Genomic DNA, 25,846 nt, shown 5'->3' on the forward strand with positions numbered 1-25,846 from the left:
GCGCGCGAGCGAGTGTCCTGGTCGCGGGCGGACGATTTGTAGTTTTATCAATTAAAATACACAAATAACCGAATCGAAGTATTCGAAAATAGTACTAGTCGCCCGCGTCAGAAACAAAAATATTTGTTTTGACGCGAGCGATGATATTTTAATCGCCCGCCCGCCCGCTTGTTTAACTTCTAGATAGGGCATTCCATAAATTAAATCTATTTTGAATTTTATCGCGTCGCCCGCCCGCTCGGCCGCTCGCAAAATCGCGTTCACCTAGGACGCACCGTTATAGTTGACCGCGTAGTCATTACGGAGAGCTGCGCGGGCCGAACTATTCCGACCCGCACTGGGACCGGGCCGTGCCATAATAAGAATATTGAGGGGTTGGTTATGGGTGGGATCGTTGTGTTTTTTTCTTTGGAATGGGTCGGTCGAAAATAAAACTACCTAAATATAAGAGTACAATACTAATGCCGATTATTGGCGTTGGATAAGCAAATGTTTACGAACTGATGGAGTAAGCTTGTCGCAAATCGGAATAAAAATACATATGTATACATTATTAGTGTATTCGATATTTATAATAATAGATCACTGACAAGGCTGGATTGGACAAATTCGACCCACCGAGTTTTCTGTATGTTTCCGGCCCACTTACTAACTGGTGGCCCTTGTCCAAATTTTTTTAATCCCATATTTTAATAGGTGCACTAATCTTCAATTTTGAACCATTAATATTTTCTGTTAGCGGCCTTTCACAACTTAAAAGGCCAAAAATCGTCGCGGCCCACTGAGTTTTGCTCGGTAACTCGTCGGGCCAATCCGGCCCTGATCACTGATAAAAACAAATAATAAATATTACGAACGGACCTGGGCGGGTCGAACTGCGAAAAAAATATTACGGTCCGGGCCCGGTCGGGTTGGGCTTCAAAATAAAAAAGAAATTAAGGACCGGACTTAGGTGGGAGCATTTTGTAGGTTTAAGTTTCGGGCCGAAAAAAAACGGCTAGTGCAGATCTCTGCTAGACACCACTGCAGTTGTACCTGCTGGGCCTTGCGCTAATCGATGCACTCAGGCGACATAGGCCTATGCCTGAGGCGGAACTTAACATTTTTGAAAAAATATTACACTTACCAGAATCTACTCATAAAAAACTGTGTATAGTAAAAAATAAAAGTCAAAAACGGTTTTGTTTTATTTAAATTAATTTTTCAAATCGATTTAATAAATTTATCGTTTTAGAAAAAAAAAAAAAATCAACATTCTTTTGTTGAACGTAGTACTTATATGTAAGGGGCGGAAAAAATTAGGTTTGCCTATGTGTATGTAAAAGTTTGAACTGGGTCTGAATGCACCGCTGATTTTTGTGATCTACCGGTTACAATGGATGAGTGTAGAATGAGTTAGGGCAACGCAGTACTGCTCCGACGTCAGCCTGCGTCGCACAGTGTTTACGACACGTTTCCTGCGCGTGTGTGGAGCACGTTTTCAACTTTTTTGATTTTGTTGTAGGAGAGGATAAATAGCTTTATTAGATAAATCGCAACAGGAATAATGTTCATTTTTGTTGGGAAATATAGCGCAGGACTGTAGAAAATTCTGAAAGAAGTTTAAAATTTCAAAAATTAATAACTATATTTTTGAAAATTAAATAAAATTACAAAATTATTAATCTAAAATTACAATCTTTAATTTTCACTTAATTGGTTACATCCATTTAATAACTAACCTTAAAGTTTGGCTCTGTTGAGCCCATATTTCAGGTGAACTTCACTTATAATATACATCTATCCAGTGCTCGTCTTGTGGAGGGACGCGAGGGGACGGAGTACCCTAACTAATTTTCAGAAATTTTAGCGTCCCCCTACTATAATTATGTTATAATTATAATGCTTAACAAGTTTCGAGGACGCTCTTATTTTTAAAGTAAATAGAGTCCCTTTCTTTAATTTTTCCAAGTCGAGTATTGCATCTATCAAATAATCCACAAATCGTATCATTCTTTCATTACTTTTAGCGCTGTGACACGAATTGTTTGTCGTCGAGCGCACCAATACCGGATGTAGGTAATCAATCATTTGTTATATTAATGCAATAATTATTCGATAACGTGTTGATATTTTTACGAATACTACTATGGGTTTGGACAAAAATAGCATTTTTGCGATATAATTGAAAAATCACTCAACCATAGAGACTTTAATAAGTTAAAAGTTTTGTATATTTTATAAATGGTTACTAAATTATTTCTTTTTAAGTTTACATTACACCTTTACCAATAGTTTACGTTTAAAAAACAAACCAATTTTTATTCAAATCGATTTTTAGGCCTACATTCAATCCATTTGTTGGAAACACCTGTGAAATAACATGTTTTAAATCGACCTGATCTTCCTAATGTTATCAGCACATAATATAGTCTTTTGCACAGAATATGAATCAAAATGACATACACAATTTTTTCTCTTTTGGAATTATTGAGATTAATGTTCATATAAATATTACGTGTTTCAATATTAGCTAATTACAAATATCTTCAAATTTTTTATATTTTTGTGTACTTTTGGTGAATTTTAAAATAAAATGCTAAAATAGTAAAGGACTTTTATTGAAATTAATTTGAAAATACTCAAAAAAAAACCATACAACTCAAAGATATTTTACAATATAAGTAAAAATAAAATTATTTTAAATGAAGAAAACTCACCCTCTTAAAAGTGATAAAATAAAATTATATTAAACGTGTTTTTGGCACATTTCTACGTCTTCATCTTTTTTATCGGGGCAATCAGCTATCCCATCACACACCCAGTCTTGATTTAAACATTTACCACTATCACATCTGAATTGATCTGGATCGCATTCATGCACCTGTATAAATTGTAAAAATTAATGTATGCTTGTATGTCAAACATACGATCAGAAGTAAAATAAATAAAATAATTTAATATCAACAAGGCCAAAAGGTGGTGAACCCAAGAAAAAATTTCGTGATGGGGGGGGGGGGTTGAAATAATTTTAAATGTTGATCAATAGCATGCTTTATTACTCATTATTAGGACTCGGAGGTTATTGCATTAGCATGTTTTTTTTTGCACCATTGGATTTATTGCTAAGTGAGCTAGAAATGTATTCCAAAATACTACGAAAAACATATCAAAAGTTTATAAGGCATATTTTTACATATTTAGTGATTTTTAGATTTTAGAGCATATTTCTTAATTTTACAATTTTTTAGAGCATATTTTATAATCTTAAAGATTTAGTATGAAAATTCGAAAAATAAAAAAATAAAATACATTCATATTGAGAGAACTTTCTTGATATTCTTGTATCGTATTTCTAAAATTTCCATTTGACATTAAAAACAATGTTTTCTCCTATCGGTTAAATATATATTTATAAATTATAACTACAGCTAGCTTTATTCAAAATTAAATATTATACAACTATCAATTAGAAACAGGTGCTATCAAAATTCGATGATTTTCTATAAATACTTTTCTAGGAAAATAATTCAATGATTATTGAACATTCTTCCGGATGATTTTTTTTTTATTCAAGAAACACTTTTAATGCTAATTTATTATTATTTTTTATTATTATTTTATTAATCAGAATTATTTTTAATACTTTGCTTTTTCTATATTTATAATTTTATAAAATATTTGTGCAAATGAAAATTTTGTGTACAAAAATAAAATATAAGTGCATATTTTTAGAGCATATTTGTACTTTTTTAAGCGCATAAGTGCATGCATATTGAATGCTTTTTAAGTGCATTAAGTTCCGAGCCCTACTCAATATATAATAAATAAATTTATATATTTTATTTGAAAGTGTCATCGGAAACATTGAAATAACTATTAATTCTCATTTAATTTTTCCATTCAATTTTTATCTGATATTTTGGAGGAGGAAGGTTTGAATCTCTTAACTTCTCTGCGAAGTGGTGAATTTAACGGGAAAAAATAGACATTTGTCGCCTGGGCCCCTACCCGTAAAGACCCCCGAAACTCAGATCCAGTCTTCAGTTCACTAATTTTCATTTGAACAAAAAAATTAAAATAGAACAGAAATGAACCACGATTTTGAATATTCTTTTCGATACTGTAAAAACGTTGTCTGGTTTAGGCGTGGTCACCGAGAAAATTTACAAAATTATAAATATCCTGGAATTTACTTGACTATCATTAAATTAAGTTCAAAAGTTTGAGTAAAAATTGTTGGGCGGCATATTAAAAAAGCTGTAAAAGCCTTAATTCAAAATTTTGAGTGCATTATAGACTGCCTAGAAAATGAGATATCAAGAGTTGGAGCATCTGGAGATGATATTATGGCTGCCCAGACATTACTATCATCAAATAATTGGTTATTTTTTTTTAATTTGTTATAATGGCATTCAATTCTTGATATATCAAACAATTAATAATTTAAATAATTTTTTTGATATATTAATCCTGGGAAACTACAACTACAAAAAAAAAAAATTGATTTGATAATGGCTCAAAATTGTATTTTAACAGCATTAACAAAATTAAAAAATCCCAGAAATGAAAAATCTTACAATAATTTCATGACAAAAGCAAAACCAAATTGGAAAAAAATGGGTTTGGATCATGTTGACTTTCCAACAGTGAGAAAGCGGCGAATTAAAAAAATGGCCGGTGAAAAAGCTACTGATTCTTCTTTGAAAATGTTTGATAAACATAGTTAGTATGAAGTTTTTGATACAATGTGGAGTAATACGAATTTTTTGGGTTTTTGATGCTTAAAAATTTATAAAAGCTGATAGAAGGTGATTTAGATATCAGTGTTGGTATTTTGATTGAGAAATACGCTGATTTCTTTACAACTGATCTGAAATATGAGTTAATTAGTTTTATTAACATTTTAACATTTTATTAACAACAGTCCATTGAATAACTTAAAATTTATCATCGATAAACATTTGATAGACAGTTTTCCAGAGTTTAGCAGTCTTTTTAGATTATTTCTTACACTCCCTGTTAGTACGGCAAGTACTGAATGAATAATGAGTTCTTTAAAAAGAATCAAAAAAACATCGTGTGCCACTTTAAGTGAAAAAACCTTAAATTAATTCAGTACCTATATTTTAATCGAAAGATCGGTGGCAAATAAAATAAATCCAGACACAACTATTGAAATATTTGCTGAAGCCAAAAGAAAATTTACAATTATTTGAATTACCGAGTTACATTAGTAAGATACTAGGTGTTTAACAATATAATTTTTTTTTTTGTTTAAATTTAATGATAATTTTAATAAGGTTATTCAGAAATAATATATTCAGTTTGGACGATTTAAATAAATGTATATATATTTTTTTTTTTTTGGTTCAATACCTAACTAGTTTAACAGTATTTTAAAAGGGAAGTCATGAGTTAGTATTTACGGCGATTCATAATTCTTGGGTCATTTACTCGTATATCGTATGTCGCCTGGGCTTTTTTCCTTAAATCTGCCACTACCTCTGCGTTCGCGCTTGAGATTAAATAATGTATGGTCATTCTAAACGAATAAAAAATTATCACGATAGGTATCTTTTCAAATACCAGTAAAAATTTTAAGTTTTGTTCAAGTATTAATCATATAAGATATTAATCATAATATCATAAAAGTATAAATCATAATGTTAAAGTTATTCTTCAATAATTTAACAATGTAAAAAAAAAAAAAAAAGAAATAATTCTAAAAATTAGAGTCTAATTGATAAAAAAGTATAAATATTCTCATACCTTACACATATGTACGTCTTCGTCTTCTTTGTTAGGACAATCATTGTTTCCATCACATACCCAGTAAAATGCCAGACACTTTCCAGATGAACATCTAAATTGATCTTCAGAACAATTATGCGTCTAAAATGTTGTTCTTAAATTAAAAATTGTTTTTGATGTTATAAAAGCGTATTGATATGGATTATAATTTTGATAATTTTATTTTAATTAGTACCTACTAAAACTAATATTTAATATAATATTCATAATCTTATCAATCATATTGAAAATAATCATCGATCAAGAAATAAATAACTAAAATTAACAAATAATATTTTCTTACCCTACACATGTCTAAGTCTTCATCAGCGTTATTAATACAATGACTTCTACCATCACAAACCCAATAAAATTCAATACATCTTCCAGAACTACATCTATATTGGTCATCTGAACATGTGTGATTCTATAACAGAATATAGATTTTAGATTTTGAATGTGAAGAAGAATATATTGGAATTTCAACAGTGCAATTTTTTTTCTATTTCGGGTTATGTTTTATCACAATTAAATATCCCATTTTCTCTGAAGAATAAAATTTAGTTATTCATTTTTAAGATAAAACTAAACATTTTTTAAATGACCCTTCACGGACTTTGTTTTGATGGAATTTATAGGTGTATGATTACACAGTTATAAGTGACAGTTTTAAAATACGCCAAGTAAATTATTCTACTTGTTTTTTTTTTATAAATTAAAATAATAATTTTAAATAATATTTTCTTTTGCTCGTTTTCAAAATAATTTATAATACTTTTTTAGTACATTATTATAATAAGCACCTGCTAGCTCAAAACTTTAATTTGAAATATAAATTAAAATAGATAATCCACAAATCATTGAATCACTAGTTAACCATTTTTATAAAGTTGTTTCCACTTAAACTTTTCTCAGCTGAGTTCCTCTTTGGTATTTTAACTTTTTATTAGTTCACACCAATTTTATTGCACCAATCATCATAATAAATTATCAGGAAACATTTTTAAGTATGAAATCAGAATTTATAACCCCTTATGGTTTTATGCAATATATTTAAATTGAAAGCGAGTTGGTGACAAAAGTTTATTTATGTATCTAGTGTACTAAAATACCAAACACTATTTTCAAAATTACACAAGGTTTATTCTCGCATGAAACACAACACTATTATATTAGTTATTAAAAAAGTAATTTAACTGTAATTATTTAAAACTAAAATGTGGCACAAATTATTAATTATTTAAAATTTTTCAACTATGTAATACCATTAGGCTAATGAGTATTTAAATATAACATAAAATAAAATTCATACTTTACACATTTCTGCATTTTCATCTGCTCCATCAGAACAGTCTTTCCTTCCATCACACACCCAATAAAATTTGAGACATACACCAGATTTACAAGTAAACTCATTATTTTCACATACTTTTTCCTATATGAATATTAAATTTTTCAAATCATCAATTATTCCAATTACGTATATAGATAGATGTCTAAAACTTAAACATTATCAATAATGTTAATTGGATTTAGAGCATTGGTTTTGGTTAAGTAAAAAGATGAAATCAATAAATCAGTCGTAAAATTCTGTTTAAACTAAAAAGCTCAAAATCAAAAAAAAAAAACATCGAAAAACGTAATATTATGTTATTTATGTAATTAATAAAATAATTTAAATATATTTTGCATAAGAATATAATTTTAAGATATCTTAAACTATAAGTCTTATAAAATATATCAGTAATTGTATTATATACTATATTAGGTTTGAAGACAAATCTAAAAATAAACGTACACCATTTTAGTATTTAAAATATTATGCATTTTAAGTGCCATTACTCAAAATTAAAATAATTTTATATATATATTTCAGGTAATGCCGTTTTGAATTAAATTCCAACAAAACTGTTTTTCTATGTATGTAATATCAAATAATAATAAATTAAAAAATAATAAATAATAAAATAATAAATTATAATAATATAAGTTTTATATTTTTAGACAACATTTGTAAATGAAAAAATTGAGTTAGTAGTATTTATTATTAAACATTCAGATATAGTAACTTATTGTTTTAATTTAAAAGTTACATAACTCCGTAGATAATTGTTATATTTTTATTGATTTTCAATATTAAAACAATGCACTATTTAATGCCTTTCAATTATTATTTAGAAAAAATGAAACACTACGTACATTGATCCGTGAGGCAAATATTATGAATTCATAATTTTAACATTTCAACGATTTCATAAATGAAAACAGAAATTTAATTCCTTAATATTATTTCGCCCTAATATTACACAGAACCGTTTTCAACTAATATTATAACCAGGGCTTCAATGAAAAGAATACATATTGTTTACCGTTATGGGACATTTAAACGTTATAAGTAATTGAGCGTTTAACGTTAGAAATAATTTAAACGTTTATAAAATTTTCCGTTTACCGTTTTTGACAATTATAGCGTTATGAACAATTTAGCGTTTTCCTTTTTTGCGTTTTGCTTTATTTAAATTAGTGAACAATTTTAATCGTTTTTAAATATAGTACGTATCGTTCAATACTATGTAAAATAACATAAATCAATTGTAAAACATAATCATCAATACTATGTAAAATACATATTTTAAATATAATATGATAAATATCACCTTTAACGATATTTTCTCTTTGCAAATTACATGTAATTCTCATAACTCATAACTTATAAATGAAGCAATCGTATTTGTTGTACAAAAAACAATAAAATGCACATACCACGCAAAATATGTATTTGTTGTCAATTTATAACTTTTGTATAGTGTATTACTAATGTTTCATCGGTGTTCACTGAAATTATTTTTGATGGGGCAGGCCATACGGGTTCCGCGCCGACAATATTTGACGCAATTTCAGAAAGCATATTTATAAATTATAATTGGTAATGTTCATATTTTATTAGTTGATAAATGTATTGCTGTTTTAAACATGCTTTATTTTTATTTTATTTAAATTACCTAGTCAGTTTTACAAAAAATGACTATATTGTATATCTATTTTACTGATAGTTATAAATTGGGGCCAGAAGTATATTCTTTTGCATATTTTTTTTGAGGCTATGCAGTTAGACGGGGGTTCGAAATCTTTGCAAATCTATAACCGGTTAATTAATGACAAAAGTTTTTTTAGCATATTTCAGAATATTTCAAGATAGAAGAAAGTGAAAGTAGAAAGAAAGAAAGAAGAAGAAAGTAGAAAGTCATCAACAAGTCCATATCATCTTCAGAGTAATGGCTCTTTAGAAAGGAGTCATCGTACTTTGGGTGACTATCTCAAAAGTTTTGTAAGTAAAGATCAATCGAGTTGAGACGAATAAATACCATTTGCGATGTTCGCTTATAATTCCAGTAACCACTCGACAACGGGGTACCAGCCCTATGAATTATTTTTCGGTAGGAAGATAGAATTACCCACCAGTTTGACGAAATCTCCAGAATCTCAGTATAACTATGCGGATTATCAATTTGAACTAAAGAAAAGAATGCAAGAAACTCAATAAATAGCCAAGAACCGACTTCTAACTAGTAAGGAAAAATCTAAGAAAAAATATGATGAAAAATCCAGTGAAGTACCTTTTGTGATAGGTGATAAGGTATATTTAGAAACGAAATATTCTTGTAATAAACTCCTGCCACAGTGGAAATGACGAATATAAAGTTTTCAAACCAATCCCTTTACCAATTCCATATGATGATAATTCGGTAGTTCTAATAGCACCTGATGTAGAGTACCTAACACTTAGTAATAATAACGAAAAAATTTTCGTTTTGACAGAAAATCAATGGAAAGCATGTAAGAAATTTAAGAATCATAAACTTTAAAAAAATAGTCAACCTTTTTATCAAAGATCAATGTCGGACATGTGCGAAACCTCATTCTTAACTAATAGACAGAATACACAGAAAACTTGTAAAATTAAATTTATATCATTAGATACTTCAGTATGGCATAGTTTGTTAAATATAAACTCATGGCTATTCTATACAAAATCCGATTTTTGTACTATTACTTGTTTAAATTCAGCAGAAAATCATAAAATCGAAATCTTTGGTGTGGGCAGAATGACTATTTCTTCCAATTGTGATGTGCATACAGAAAATTCGATCCATTTACCTATGCACAGCACTAATACCAATGTAAATTTAGATTTAATAGCAGAAAATCAAAATAATAATGTATTATCATATTTTACGAAAACCCTTTTGTAACACCGCAGAACCTGTCTAGTATAAAAACAATTAAGGACTTTGTAGATTTAACAAATAAAGCAATGAATGTAAATAGTCTTCAACATAAAGAAGTTGAATCATTTTTTATCTTTAAAATCGAAATTAACATTTTGATATTATATGTTTTGACATGCATAGTTATAGTTGTTATTAGTGTAATTATAGTAAAAATTAGAAGTAAGATTATAATGTACGAATCGGAAATTGCGGACAAACATTCTCCTGAAGAAAATGACAAAAATCTTTAAGTGATATGTTACATTAAGCTTGTGAAACATAGGTGACCATTAGGCCCCTATGTCTCATTTAAGAAGGGAGGTGTTAAGAACCCCTACGGGTTATTGTAATATTAAGTGTAGTCTTAGTATAGTGTATAAGACATGTGTTGTACATCGTAATAGTAGATATGACACTTCCATGAATTGATCGCCCAGTGGGGACCGAGCTAAGGAATGTGCTGATTCAACCCTTGGTGACTGGCTCGGCCCTCGTCTGGACGATCGTCAGTAGTGTGTGAAGTGTATAGTGAGTAGTGCACGTCTATAAGCAGAACCTCTTTTGAATAAAATAAATCTAACTTCTATTAAGAATACCAGATATTTGTTCTTTCGGACCCGTACCATTACCTACGGAAAATATAATAATAATAGAGTTGTGTTGTGATCAAAAGCGCGCACAACAAAAAAATATAATTCCGACATCTAGTTATAAATATTTTTTCCATTAAAACATTCATTTATGTTTCAATCGTTAATCGTTTTCTGTTACGTTATTCGATATTCATTTTAATCGTTTTTTGTATCTGTTTCGTTATCCATTATCTGATTTCAATCGTTTTCGAATAGTTTACCGTTATAAAAATGTTTTTGTGCCCTGATTATAACGTTTCAATGCTGTATTTTTAAATGAATTCACGATCAGTTTCGTTATAAAAAACGTCATTACCATAATAATTATTCACAATTTAACTGTTATTGATTAATTGATCAAAAAATAAGAGTAGGAAAAAATCAACGGTGGATATAAATATCCTGAATAGTAAATACTTAGGCTAGTACTTGGCATATTTTTTCACTTTCATCTTCACCACCAACACAATCATTTATATATCCATCGCAAACCTTATTTTTTTCAATACATTTACCCGAATCACATCTAAATTCTTCGTTAAAACATTGTCGTGCCTACAACGAGATAAAAAGCATACATTAATTATAAATACGTTCTACGAGTATAATATACTTTATTACATTTGAGTATAAGATAATAATTTTGTTATGAACACGTTCGATTGGAATGAAAATGCTGATACTACTGATACTTATCAATATTTAAATATTATATTAAGTCGCGTATAGAAGAGAAATTATCAAGACAATTGTGTGACGCAAAATTAATATAACCTATTATAAGACAATTCGTATAATACATATTGACAATAATTTCGATTGTGAGATTAATTTTAAGTAAACTGAACGTCGTGTTTGTGCATACAGTTTAATATATTTAAAAGTAAAGATGAATACACTAGCATATTTCAACTGTCTCACAGATATCAATACGGCATATTTAACTTTAAATGTATAAAGTAATATTAAAATAAATAAAATTGTGAGTAGGTACATAAAATACTTTTTCGACTTATTTAATTAAATATAATTCCATACATCACACATCGCTTTGTTTTCATCACTGCCATCAAAACAATCATTACGCACATCACAAACAATATTTTCTGAAATACATTGACCAGACTTGCATTTAAATTCATCCACCGAACAGGTTCGATTCTAAATTCAAAAAATCTTAAGATAATATCTGGTAAAAGTACTTAAAGCTAAATTATTATATAAATATATTTAAAAACATGAATTTTAAAAATGTACGAAACTAAATTTTCAATTTACTGAAATACTTATATCTTGCAGCACATCTAAAATGATCGTACAAAAAAGATTATTTATTTCACTACTTTGATATAATATGTTATAATTTAATACATTTTAATTTTATTTTGGTTATATTATTTCTACAAAAATTGTATATCCTCTAAATAATATACTATAATAACGTTTTAAAAACTAGGTAAATTAAAAACTTCATAAAAGTGTTTTGGAAGGTAATACAATTTTCATACGTTACATAAAAATTCGTTTTCATCATTCCCATTAGGACAATCTAAAATTGTATTACATATCCAATTTTTTGGAATACATTTACCAGAACTGCACCTAAATAATGTGCTGTCGTCACACACACGAGTCTGCAACAAAATATTTCAATTTGACATTAAAAAACGAATAATATATTCTTAAATTTTAGATTTCATAGGAAAACAATAAATGTTTACATTTTTGTGTAAACTACTTGTTTGAAATACGAGTACAATTAGTCTACGTTATCTTTTAATATATTTCGCAGAGAATTAAAACAATTTATCGAAAAACATTGTGCAGTTGAAATAAAAAATTATTTATTTAGCTTCAAGTAAAATATACAAGTATGGCGTTAATAAACGTAATAATAGATTCGTACATTACACATATTTTGGTGTTCATCTTCACCTTTACTACAATGATTTATTCCATCACATACCCATAAATCTGGGATACATTTTCCAGAATCACATGAGAATTCACCATCACACAAGTGCATCTAAATTAAAATGTAATCATTACAGCATTCGTTAATTGCAGTATAATACACTGTAATCAAAGTTTCGTTCTAAACTACAATTTTTATGTCTCCGAAAGTTGACTACCAACCGATACATGCATAACATCTGATTATACTATTATAAAATGAATTATTATTCTAGTAACTAGTCAGTGTTTGTATGTAAAAAATCAGAATAAGAAAAAGACCACTAATGCATTATCCTCGAACTTCGAGAATAATAATAGGCATAGGCGTGCGCAGGGTTTATGCAGGATATGCAACTGCATACATACAAAAAAATAAATATAAATTATGACATATTTGGTTAGTTGTGATTTTGTATTGCATTATGATTTTTATTATATTTTTATATTCAGTACCAGACATTTTTATTTATTTTTGAAACGCAAATAATATACACTAATAACCATTTAACGTGATAATGAAATTAAGAAGTTCTATGCTACAAAAGAGAATAAATAGCTTTAAACTATAGAGCAATAAATGGCAATAAATTAAGATTTCAAAGACATTAGTGATATTAATAATTCGACTAAAAGCAGAATTGTTTTATGATCAACTATAATTTTTTATCAAATGTATTTTGTTTTTTCATATAATTATATAATTATGTTTTTTTTTTATTTGCCCTGTTTAAACATATTCTTTAAACCATTTCAAGTGTTTTGTATTTAATTTTTTTTTCGAAATTTATTTTAAATTACATTTTAATTATGAAGATAGTTATAACAACGAATAAATGGCTATTCAGTCATTTTTTTGAAAACAAATTAAAATTTTTAATTATAGTTATTTAGATTTTTGTGTGTATATTTTTACCAGAATTTTGAACGTTTAAATTAATTTTCAGTAGTGTTGAGGGTAGGCAGTGGCACTTTTTTGCATACCCTGTAAAAAAGGTCTGCGTACGCCTATGCCTCAAAGTAAACATTATCTGGTTGATGAAAGTCTATAGGGTACAACTTCAAACATACAAACTTTCAAACTATGATTGTGTGTAAATTATACTAATTAATTAATAGTTAATTATGTTAACTAATACTATTAGTTTAATTACTAATATATTAATAAATCGTTACCAATGACTAACTTAATAATAACAAAAGCTGAAGTATATACAAATGTTTACATAGTAAATTTGTTACAATAATATATATATATGAGATAATCATACATTACAGTTATTAACGTCTTCGTCACTACCATCCTCACAATCAGGTATTTCATCACAAGCGAAATAGTCATAAATCTTGTTACCATTGTTGCATGTAAACAGACGATTTGAAATTCCTAATTAAACAATATTGTTGTTTTATTTATATTTAATGGACACTACTTACATATCATGCAAAAAAGGGAAATTGTTCACGCAGGAGGGGCGCATAGCCTTATTTATACAAATAGGATATATGTATGGTAAGTAATGGTAAATTGTCGGCTTTAGGGACAAAGTTAAATCTTATAATAATTATAATAAAAAATAAATAATATTATGGTACTGCAAATTAATAGTATACTTTATTTTCATAATACAGAGTCAAGTTTTCGTGGTGTTTCTTTGGAAAATCTGTTAATTATATTTGTTATGTTATTTTCGCTGTCAATATTTACTCGTATATTCTTATAAATATTGCATAAAAGCCAACCCTGTTAATTTTTCTTTTCCCATTATTGCTCTTAACTAAGTTATAAACAGCCAAAAAGAGGAAAATCTTTTTTCCGCTGTTGCGACAGAAATTGGCAAAGTAACTAAAGTGTAAAGAAATTATTTTGATCGAAACGATTTGTATCTTATAAGCAGAATTTATATTTATAAGCTAAGGATTTACTAATAAAAAACTATTGTTATTTTTTTCACGCAAATTACCGAGACGACATGTGACGCGTGACGGTCAACGTTTTCCTGTAGTAACAAAGATAACATTTCAATAATTTTTATTACAGTACACTGCATAATAGTTTTGATTGATACAAGATACAATTGGTGTGCGTACCAGAAATTATAACCGATCCTATACGATGTAACTTGTTCATATTAATAGTGTTCTATGAGTAGCTGGAAAGTTTAAGATTCTTAAATGATCGATAAAAAATAATTGAATATTTTTTTTGACATGTTTGAAAAAAAGTTTTTTCGGAGATTTTGGGGAACCCTTTCCTTCACCCTTGAATCGGCGCTAGCATGCAACGTATATTGAACGAAAAAAATAATGGATTAAACATAAACCATTGCATATGATTTGACATTGATTACAACTTTAGATTAAATTAAAACCAAAAATTAATTTCTGATACTAAGGTCAAATTTATGTTTCTTTTTTCTAATAGCAGTTACTATGTAATCGTTTTGTAAGTTACAACTTAACCACCATTTTGAAAAAAAATAAGAAATATTTTTTAAACAAAATCTTTAACCCGATAGTACAGATTATTTTTATTATTGCTAACCTTCCACTAGGTAATTTAAAAAATCTTTCTAACGTAAGCCATATTTGACATGTTATAGTAAAAATACTGTTTTAACTGCACACTAAATCGAAATTATTTGAAATATGTATAACTTCTCATTCTTCTATTGTTTTAAATGTTTACATTTTTCAAAACATGAAATATCAAATTATTGGTGATTGCAAACTCTTCCGATTTTCATGATTAGCGCACTCTCCAACTGGGTCAACTTCAGTACTACCTGAAGGGTAAATGTAACCTCTCCTCGTAAAAACTGTTTGTACATAATAATTAATGAGCTGTATCGCTCGAGATACTCAATTAAAACAAAAAAAGTAATAGTCAAATGGGATATACAATGTTTACATTCAAGTTTAATGTTTTTAATATATAGGAATATGAACAACTACAAATCAGCAGTAATATAACCACTTGAATATAAATTTTTACAATCATTAACCACAGTGTAGCAATTAATTAGGCACCTATATTGCCTATTTGTTGGTTTGGTAAACCCCCCCACGGGCGGATAGGCCTACCGGGAAACCGGGCATTTCCCGGTGGGCCCCCCTTCGTATTTTGGTAATGGGGCCCTTTATTATGCAATTACCTACGGTAGAAATTTGAATTTTAAAATAAAATATTATAATCTTATATCTATTACTAAGTGTGGTCTTTTACAAAAAAATTCTTATCGGCCCGCAGTCGCCGCGCTACCACCAACTACAACGTCGATTACTGGTTGGCGACGGGCAGTGGTCACGGTTGAAATCGCTAACTGATGAGATGGGAAATAACTCACAAATATGTTGTTGAAGATACTATTTTTAGAATAATCTAAACTAAACATTGGACTTTTTCAATGCTATCGAGTATTTGTGTGTGGTACTGTAATATTTACTATTTTACTGGTATCTTATCACAAACAAATTGTAGAATTATAATTATTATTATTATGTACTTATTGCACTATTGCAGACATAACGTTACCTACTCGCGGTTACTCGTTAGTCATTTTTCTTTTTAATTTAAGTTATATAGTTGATCAGTGTTACATACTATATTCCTTAGTTCTTATATATTGCATAGTACATACAGTGAAGACAGACGTTTACGTGCTGCTATTAATTTTTTTCATTGGGCAATTCCAAAAAAGTACATAAAAGCGGAAATGCTAAATAAAAAAAAAAAAAAAGGAGAAAGATTTGCTTAGAAAGGAAGGTCAAAACCCTAAGCAAAAAAAAATTAAATTTTGTAAAATCAAGTAAGTACTAACATTGGTATAACTATGGGTGCCGTTCTGTATAATAATATATTTTTTTATTATTTAATACATTATTTATAACAATATAGGTGCTCATTAATTATTATAATTATATAATGTTATGTAGGAATATTAACTAAAATTACACTATTTTATATAGGTATCTTTGTATCATTTTTACATTTGATAACAATTAGCAGTATAAAATAAGTAGGGTTTGTCGAATAAATATACTTAAAATATTTAAAACACAAATTGTGTTCTGAATGTGTCTATGATATTTATAATTATTAACATTATTTGAAGTATAAAACCTTAACTTAAACACTTGTATAATTAGATGTACCTACTTAATTGATAATGGGTGTTATAATATATTTATATTATAGATATATTATGCATTTTTTAGATACTAATATAACAGACAGTGTGTCAAATCATACTAAGCAAGAAAATAAATTGATGCATTAATTGTTATTGTATTCAATTTTGAAATAATGTTAATAGTTAAATTAAAAAAACAAAATTATAATAATATAAATCATTAGGTATATTATGTTTTACCTTAATAATTTTATAAATATACATTCCAATTTTCATTTTTAGGTGAAAATAATTTTGAAAAAATGTAACAGTAGTGTTATTGAAAACGAAAGAGAAAATCTGAATAGTGATAATGGTAATTTCTATTTAACTTTTTTACCTAAATTATTTAAAAAATTAAAACTACTTTCTAGATGTCAATACTTCAAAACAAGACAATAAAAAAAATCAAGTTAATACAACTGAAGATGTAGAAAATGTTATTACCTTGGAAATAGTTGAAACCTGTTCAAATATTGATAATGGTACCTATATAATGTATACCTAAATTTAAATTCTATAATTTTAAACAATTATAACTTTTTTACAGAGGCTACTGATATGTTTATAAAACTTAGAAGTATTAATGTTACAAGCTTTTGGTCATTTTATCTTTATCAACTGGAAACAAACATTCCATTCATACTTTCAAAATTGTACAACTGTAAGGATGGAGGTCATCGTAAATGGATATCTTATTGAATTAAGAAAAAAGTTTTATTTTGCAATATATGTCTTTGTTATGGTGATGGTTCAGGATCATTTTCCTAAGGATTTTCTGTCTGAAGGTATGTTTATGAGCAAGTCACTGATCATGAAGAAACAATAACACACAAATTAAATGTTGATGCTCATTTGATAAAAAAGCAATATTCCTCAGTAGATTCACTTTTAACACACGAACTTGGTTCAGTTAGAAAAATACAAGTGGAAAACAATCGTAATGTATTACTTCGTCTTATTGATGTATTAAAGTTAATTGGAAAGCGCGGACTAAGTTATAGAGGTAAAACAAATGAGGCTGCTTGTTCACTCGATGATTCTTCCTTAGACCATAGGAATTTTTTGAAAATAACTTTACTTATTAAAAAATATGATTCCTTGCTTAAATCACATTTAGATAAAGTTGTAAAAAAAGTTTAAAATGTCATAATGCTGTAGCCCAACAAGAGGAGATCAAGTTACTTTTTTATCAAAAACTAAAATTAATTATATTCTTGAAATTATTGCTAAAAGTATAAAATTTTCAATTTTTAATGAAGTGAAAGATGCTGTAATATATTCTATACAATTCGATACAACACAAAATATATCTATTATAGATCAATGCTCAATAATATTAAGATATGTAAATGGTACATTTGTCTTCGAAAGATTAGTTGGTATGGTAAGGTGTAGCTCAAGTAAAGGCTCCGATTTTGTCAAGTTACTCTTAAATGTTCTCAAAGATATGAATATAGACGCAAAATGTTGTTTAGGAAACGAAATAAATGGAGCTGCAAATATGCTAGAAGTTAATAATGGATTTTCCGCAAAAATGAGCGAAGCAGCGGTTGAACAAGTACATGTATGGTGTTATGCACATGTAATAAATTTAGTTATTAGTGATATTACAAGCAAAATTGTCCAATCTATTTTTTTGTTTGATATTTTGCAATGATGTGAAGAATTTATACGTGGGTCATATAAACGTATGAACAACCAAAAATTCCAAAAAAAAAAATGTACAATCGGCAAAACAAGATGGTGTTCCAAAGATGCAGCAATGACAAAGGTTTTTGAAATTTTAATGAACCCGAAAATGGATTGTACGCTGATCTTATAACTACATTAGATGAAACTGAAAATAATTTAGGTATAATTCCAGATGCTCGATTCGAAGCAAAAAATTTAAAAGGTTTGTTAAAATATGCAATTATTTTAACTGCCCAGGTGTACTTGCGAATTTTTAAAAAAACCACTCCTCTATCAATATATTCACAAGGGCATGGAGTTAATATAATTGCAGCTTATCAAATGGTGAAACAAACTTTGAATGACTTGCAAGACTGTGCCCGACAGTTTCAATGTATGAAAAAAGCAGCTAATACTTTTGTTGAATATAGTAATAAAAAGTTTGATAAAATGGAGAGTAATACTTTAGAAATTCTAAATGAGCTACCTCATAGTAGAATAAGAAAAAAAAAGGCAATTTACTGACTATGAATCAATATATGATCCTATTACAGATCCATTACGTGCATTTGAAATCAATGTTTACAACCAAGTATTTGATATTGTTATTGAAAATATTTCATCAAGATTTGAAAAACATGAACAACTATGTGCCGATTTTTCTTGCCTCGACTAAAACAATTTTCAACCAAATTTACCACTTCTAACAAATGCTTTAATAAAAGTATTTGAAAAAATCAGAAATTTTATTCCGGACATAACTTATGATGATCTTAGAAATGAATATATTGACTTTACATCTAAATGGAGAGTTTAAAAAAACCATTGCTTGTGTACATGATGAACTAAATAATCAAGTTACTGATGATGTATGTATGTATGTAATGATTCAGAAAATGGTTATCTATATTTATTTTTACGTAAATATTAAAATATAAAATCATCAATAATTATGTTATATTTATTTAATGTTTTGTTCTAGGACTCAAGAGTGATGATGATATTATAGTATATGTGCATAGTTCCAGTGCCAAGTGTTGTGTTACATGCTGTTTTGAAGTGTTGGTGAAATATAATTTATATGCAAATACATATCGTGGCCTCTACTTTGCATATAAATTTATGCTTACTTTATCCATTACACAAGTGAAATGTGAACGTACATTTTCTAAATTAAAATTTGTAAAAAATTATTTAAGAAATACAATAAGTCAAAATGTATTAGAGAGTATGTTGTTAATGAATGTAGAGAAAGATATTCTCAAAAAAATTGTCATTCTGAACACATCATTAATAAATTAGGAGCTAGAAGCCCAGTATTTGGTAAAATGTTATTATTTTAAAATGAAAAACTAAATAAATGATTTTTAAAATCTGTTTTGTTGTACATTGTTGGGTTATGTGTTATGCTTTGTTTTGATGTAAAATTCATATAATAATGTACTTAAGTGCGACTTTTTTTTAAGCTGGGGCCACTTTTTAAAATTTCCCGGTAGACCAAAAATGGCCTATCCGCCCATGAGTAAACCTAGTCTAGCTGTTTTTTCTAGATAAACATAATGTTACACCTGCAGAGTTAAGACTAGTTCTAAAAATCAGGAAAGTTTACCTACCATACAATCGGTAGAGTTTACCAATGCCCAAAATTATTACAAAAATAAAATTAAAAAATGAAATAAATATTTTATTTTAGGTAACATGAAAAAAATGTTTGCTGATAATTTATAAAAATCATCATAGAAGGTGCCTATGTATATTATGTATGTGTATTTTACATATTAAATTTATTATGTAGCCATAAAAAATACTTACTTGCGTGAGTGATTGCTACGAAAACTATTAAAGTATATGATTTAAATAATGCATTTAACATATTTATGTTTGATAGACAAAAAGGCATGGTAGTGAATAAATTCAATCTACAATGAACAGTCAAAACTAAAATAATAATCTGACCAAAACTTTATCCCTACTTAAATGCACGTTTGATTATAGAATGTAAAGATAAAATGGTTTGAAGGTTTTTTATTTTTTCTAATTGCTTGAATTTAATAAATATTACAGCATGATTTTTTTAAATTTATTTTAAAGACAATAATTAGAAATTATTTATGAACGAAAAAATGTGTTTGATATTAAAATTATACAATACAATACACCTATGTATTAAAATAATTTAAATGCGGAAACCTGTGTTGGGGATGGAATTAATTATGAGTGAGGTAATAGATGGAGAATGAGAATTGTGAAGAAGGATTACAGATAAGGGGAAAAGTAGCTAAAAGAGGAGAGTTTGCAAAATAATGAGTCGCGGAGAAGAGTAAGGACATGAGAAAATAATATAATATCAATTACATACTGCTTTGTGGGTGTGAAGAATGCAAAGGGGAGAAGATTTGAATGAAAGAAGAAATTAATGATAAGAAAGAAGATTATAACCAAAGCGAATTCGAAAAAAAAAACATTTTAGATCGAGGAATGTCCAGATCACGGAACCAAGAGGAATTAGGGATGATTGATGAAGGTTAAATACGTATAATTTCGATACATTAATGAACAAATCAACACTATATATGTTGATACAATATGGAAATGTTACATTATTAAACAAAAAAATACATTACTTTAATAATGATCGAATGGGAATATAATATAATGTATTTATAACTGAACATCAACTATCACCAATAACAAAAATTATTTTATTCGGTAGCATTACGTACTCTTTTATAATTATCGCATTTTATTTATAAATATTTTATATTACTAATATTATATGAATATAAACTGATATTTTTGGAAGGGCGTTTATAACTCTTCCCTAGATACGCCAATAGTATTCAGCAGTATTATTCATAAACAAAAACCAAATAAATCAAATATTTTATCAATATGAAGAGATATTTAATATATTTTACATTTATCATTAAGTGATAAATACATTTACATATGTATATGCATTTATTTTTAATTAGGACAAAGTGTATTATAAAATACAGAATATGAGAGAATAAACGGTCTTCTGTGTGGTCGTACGAGGCGATCACTAGACGATATTTAGTGTTCACATCGAATTTATATTTATTTATATTTTTTGTGTGTTACAGTGGTATACGCCGAAATGGATGGGACTCTACGACACTATCAATCAAGGAAACAATAATAAGCCGAAGAGAAACACGAGTGTGCGTCGACATCCTCACTCAACAGTGGTGTACCAATATCCCAACATACTGTAATTTTTAGTCACAATGGATAACATATCATTTTTCCTTCTATTAAATACACCAAACGCTTCACATTGCCCACGTTGGTGAATTTGGCGGACAGGAAAAATGTCACAAAATGTTTTGTCAGATACTAGATATCAACAAGTTGACGTCTTTATATCACGAATGGATCTTCGCAGGAAAAAACTTCGGATCCACGACGTCATTAGTCCGCGGATTATATGCATTTGCATATGCCATTGCATATAATAGTATTTTTTTTTTTTACCAAAGATGCATATTTCAATGATTCGTAATGTAAATGACATATAATCGTATTTTTATACAAGAAACACACTGATTAAATGTCTTAAAACAAATACTATATAGACATGTATAGCACATAATAACCGAACTAATTGACCGGACGAGTTTCTACTGCCGTCGTTAAATATAAATAATATAAAAAGTTTTCGAAGATATCGTTGATCGTGCCATGCTCGAACAAAATTAAATTATTTTTTATTTTTGTGTACACTTTTCAGTCTCATATTCGTGATCCACCAAAACGTACACGTTAAAATATTAATCTATTTAATAAGATGCCTCCTATTAAAAATACACGTATTCATGTTTGGATAAATTTATATCCAGGCACGTTAACTACTGATGGAATGGATGTGTACTGCGGGCTTGGGTCAGTTCTCCTCATTGATAAGAGATAAAAATGATAAGATAACATTTTATAATAATACACCAACTGTTGGGAATCAACATTTTTACTGCCAGGAATTTAACGCCAAAGAATTTAGCAATCCAGTGTCTATGTATTTTATATATTTAACGGTTTTACTGATTGCATTCGAAAATCGTAAATCATTATCACTTTGGTTATTGTTTAAGACTATCACCCGCGATTATTACATGGGAAAACTTTCAGCGATTATACAGAACTGAACTAAGCCCCTTTAATAACTGACCGACAGACCCTGTATGTATCAATGAAATTTTTTTTTTCTAACTATTGTATTTAATTTTGTTGTCTTTACATACGCGTTATGTATTTATTTTTGTACTTTAACATTTTGTATCATGAACAATAACCGGCATTTCTAGTCATAATGATTCCAGTTACCAGTGTTTGAAACACTGTTCTACTCAGTTTCGTTGTAAAAATCAAATGGCGAATTTCGACAGCAGATCATCACTCTAGTAACGCGCAAGTGGTTGACTTTGAGATTTTATGTTATTCATTTATTATTAATGTAAGTTTTTGAGTCAAGACAGTGTTCCAATTGGTTTGGAATTGTATTTGTTTGCAAAGTATGAATGACCAGTGAAAGGCTTTGAAAATCTTTCTCAGAAAACCGTGAGTGTAAATTAATAATACAGTTTGAAACACTTCTGGTGTTCCATTCATTACGTTTAATGCTTAGAATATGTTTTAATAATTTTAACAGTCCATTTATTGTAGGTTAGGTACTATGAATTTAATCCATCAACTGACATTACACTTAGTATGTGAATACACAAAAGCCATATCTAACAGTTACAATTAGTAAAACCATTTAATTATACTTACATATTAGTTTTTCCATTTAATTATATTTTGATTCTCTTTAGTAAATGTTGTTTACGAGAAAAACCTTTATTGATCAACATCTATTCTCTTCTAATACAGTTTATTTACTTTTTTCTAGAGAAAATTTTTTTATTTAACTTAATCTAAAAACTATGGACTTGCTTATTATTTAATAAAATATTGTTTTTGAAAACTGACTGAATGAAAAGCATATAATAAATCTTAAATAGTGTAATTTTCTTACAATACATAGCTTATGTTGATCAATAATTAATTTAATGGTAATTAGTCAATCCTTTTTGGAAAACTTCTATCAATTAATTATTAGATCACTAAATTATAATCTTTTTTAAACATTAAATGTATAATTTAGCTTTTATATTTAAGTTACAATCTATGCCATGTATTCATTTTTATTTTTTTGTTTTTAGACAAAAAATTATTACATTTTGTATAAAGTTTCAAAGGATGCTAAAATGACAAATGATTACATTGCTGTAAAGAAAAACCATCCATTGAAATATTAACAACAGTTTAGGTTGATGTTTGTCAAAAATGATCAAATATTAAGTGTAAACATCTTAAGCTTCTGTTCAAGGATGAGAAGTTCATTTGAATGACAAATAAGTTTTATTGTTTATAATGTAAAAAAAAACTCTTTATGAACTTAATTTTATTGTTTTAGTTGAACACATTTCCAGGAAGATGAACATAGTAATGCAATCTTATTCTAGTAAATGGGAATCCAACACCGAATCTAAAAACGTCTAGTTCTAGGACTACATGCACATTTACATTTCTTATCATAAAAAGTTTCACTTAAAACACTGAAAATAATTTAATAAAAGAATATTGTTGAGTCAAATTAGGTCTTTTTCTTTAAACATCATACATTGATTGATTAAAGTTTGAAATATTTATAAAATCTTTATGCTGAGCATTTTTATTTGGCTCTAAGTAAATTACCTATTTAAATTTAATACATTTTAGCCTATTATATATTCATTAGAACTTATGTCATATGATGTAGGTATAAATTCTCATTTAATTTTTTTTGTATTGGTTTTTTCAAGCACATATTCTAAATTCTCATATTAGTTAATGAACTAAAACCTATTAATTATTTGTCCTTTAAGTTGTATAAATTGGTATATTGGAGTGGTCCCATTTTGTTGTAAATGATTAATGATTAAATTATTGGTGTAATTAGACTCTTATAGTAATATTTTATGTGTATTATAAATAATGCTTTTAATGTAAGGTTTTAAGACAAAGTATATTATTAGAGTAGAGCTATTAATTTTAACAATAATTATTATCAAGCTTACACATTTGAAAAAGCATAAACAGTGTACAATTAAAAACTTAAAATAAGTTTTTAGTTAACTAAGATCTGGATCTAAAATGGATTGATTTTTCAATAATTAAATAATTATACAACCATTTACATTAATTTTATAATAAATTGTTATAAAATTAAATGATAAACTGGTCTCATATTTTTCCTTAATGGCTATTGCTTAATTTTCAAAGTTAATTGTTATGGTTTTACTTGTTGATAAAAGTGTTATAACTAAACATTTTTAAATAACTTCAATGTTATATGTGAGCATTAAACATATTACCTCAAAATAATAAGTTATCAATAATAAATTGTAAAATTGTATTTTATCAATGTTTATTAAATAAATAGGAAGTAATTATTATTTTATATTATATTATATTCAGTTACTTATCAGTGCCTACCTGTGTCAAATCTTGTGTGCATGTCGTTTAGTGCAGCAGTTCTTAACCTTTCGTCTGCGGTCCTCTAGGGGTCTGCGATACTCATGTAGGGGGTCCGCAGCAGCTCTAACACATAACATACATCAATACATGACATGAGTGCATTATTATAATATTGTTGGATTAATATTATTATTATTTTTTTTCATATATTTTTTATTATATACCTAATAGATAGATTTTATCATTATGCAATGTTATGAAACTTGTGTCCAACCATTGTACGAAGCTATTAAAAATTAAATTTTAAGAATATTAAAAAAAGAAATTAAAACTAAAATAATTAAATTTAAGTCAATTGAAAAATTAAGTCAAATAAAAATAATTATAAATATGTATGTATTGTTATGTCTATTAATGTAATTTATTATTATAATTTTGGTTTTAATAACATGAGATGTTTTGTAAAAAAAAATGTACTCGAGAAAAAAATTAGTAAGGGGATCCGCAATTTCTAAAAATCTTTCATCAGGGGTCCGTGATCTACATAAGGTTAAGAACCGTTTAGTTAAACCTGGTTTAGTGTATATATTATATTGTTTAAGTTCAATAAATTTTATTCGACTTCCTCTTAATATCAATTGTAATTGCTATTAAAGTTAATGATTATTTTTTAAATATTGATGATAACCCTAAAGAAGCGGCAAGCTTGTTTAACGATTTTTTTTAGTAATGTAGGAAAAAATCTGGCAGTTTAATGAGAGTGCTAATATCGATTTGATCAGGAACAATGATAATATCTTAAGTTCCTTTGACAGAATTTTTTTAAATAAAATTGAGGTCTCAGAGGTTTGTG

At 27.6% G+C, this 25,846-nt stretch overlaps 2 protein-coding genes across 6 annotated transcripts; one reads left to right on the forward strand and one right to left on the reverse strand.

Annotated features, from left to right (window-relative positions):
- Positions 1-1,280: 1,280 nt before the first annotated feature.
- On the reverse strand, positions 1,281-20,392 carry LOC112691399 (very low-density lipoprotein receptor-like). Of its 4 annotated transcripts, none has more exons than XM_025565640.1 (11): positions 20,287-20,392; positions 13,900-14,015; positions 12,582-12,701; positions 12,184-12,309; positions 11,714-11,836; positions 11,105-11,230; positions 7,085-7,207; positions 6,077-6,199; positions 5,752-5,874; positions 2,700-2,863; positions 1,281-1,591 (listed from the first exon to the last, which is right to left on the reverse strand). In XM_025565640.1, the coding sequence occupies exons 1-10, from the start codon at positions 20,372-20,374 to the stop codon at positions 2,729-2,731; spliced, it is 1,203 nt and encodes a 400-aa protein (XP_025421425.1). In that variant the 5' UTR covers positions 20,375-20,392; the 3' UTR covers positions 1,281-1,591; positions 2,700-2,728. The 4 variants fall into 4 exon arrangements, with proteins under 4 accessions (XP_025421425.1, XP_025421427.1, XP_025421426.1 ...); XM_025565642.1 differs by having other exon boundaries at positions 13,905-14,015; positions 20,287-20,374; XM_025565641.1 differs by lacking the exon at positions 12,582-12,701.
- On the forward strand, positions 16,122-19,785 carry LOC112691400. 2 transcript variants are annotated; one of them, XR_003149305.1, is made up of 6 exons: positions 16,122-16,437; positions 17,044-17,116; positions 17,175-17,285; positions 17,351-17,588; positions 18,279-19,394; positions 19,457-19,744. XR_003149305.1 is itself a non-coding variant. In XM_025565644.1 (5 exons), exons 4-5 carry the CDS (start codon positions 17,387-17,389, stop codon positions 19,774-19,776), a joined length of 522 nt encoding a protein of 173 aa, XP_025421429.1. In that variant the 5' UTR covers positions 16,122-16,437; positions 17,044-17,116; positions 17,175-17,285; positions 17,351-17,386; the 3' UTR covers positions 19,777-19,785. The 2 variants fall into 2 exon arrangements, 1 of the variants encoding a protein (XP_025421429.1); XM_025565644.1 differs by lacking the exon at positions 18,279-19,394 and having other exon boundaries at positions 19,457-19,785.
- Positions 20,393-25,846: the final 5,454 nt, after the last annotated feature.

This window comes from Sipha flava, unplaced genomic scaffold (assembly GCF_003268045.1).
Source record: "Sipha flava isolate LNK unplaced genomic scaffold, YSA_version1 610_pilon_pilon, whole genome shotgun sequence".
Lineage (NCBI taxonomy): Eukaryota > Metazoa > Arthropoda > Insecta > Hemiptera > Aphididae > Sipha > Sipha flava.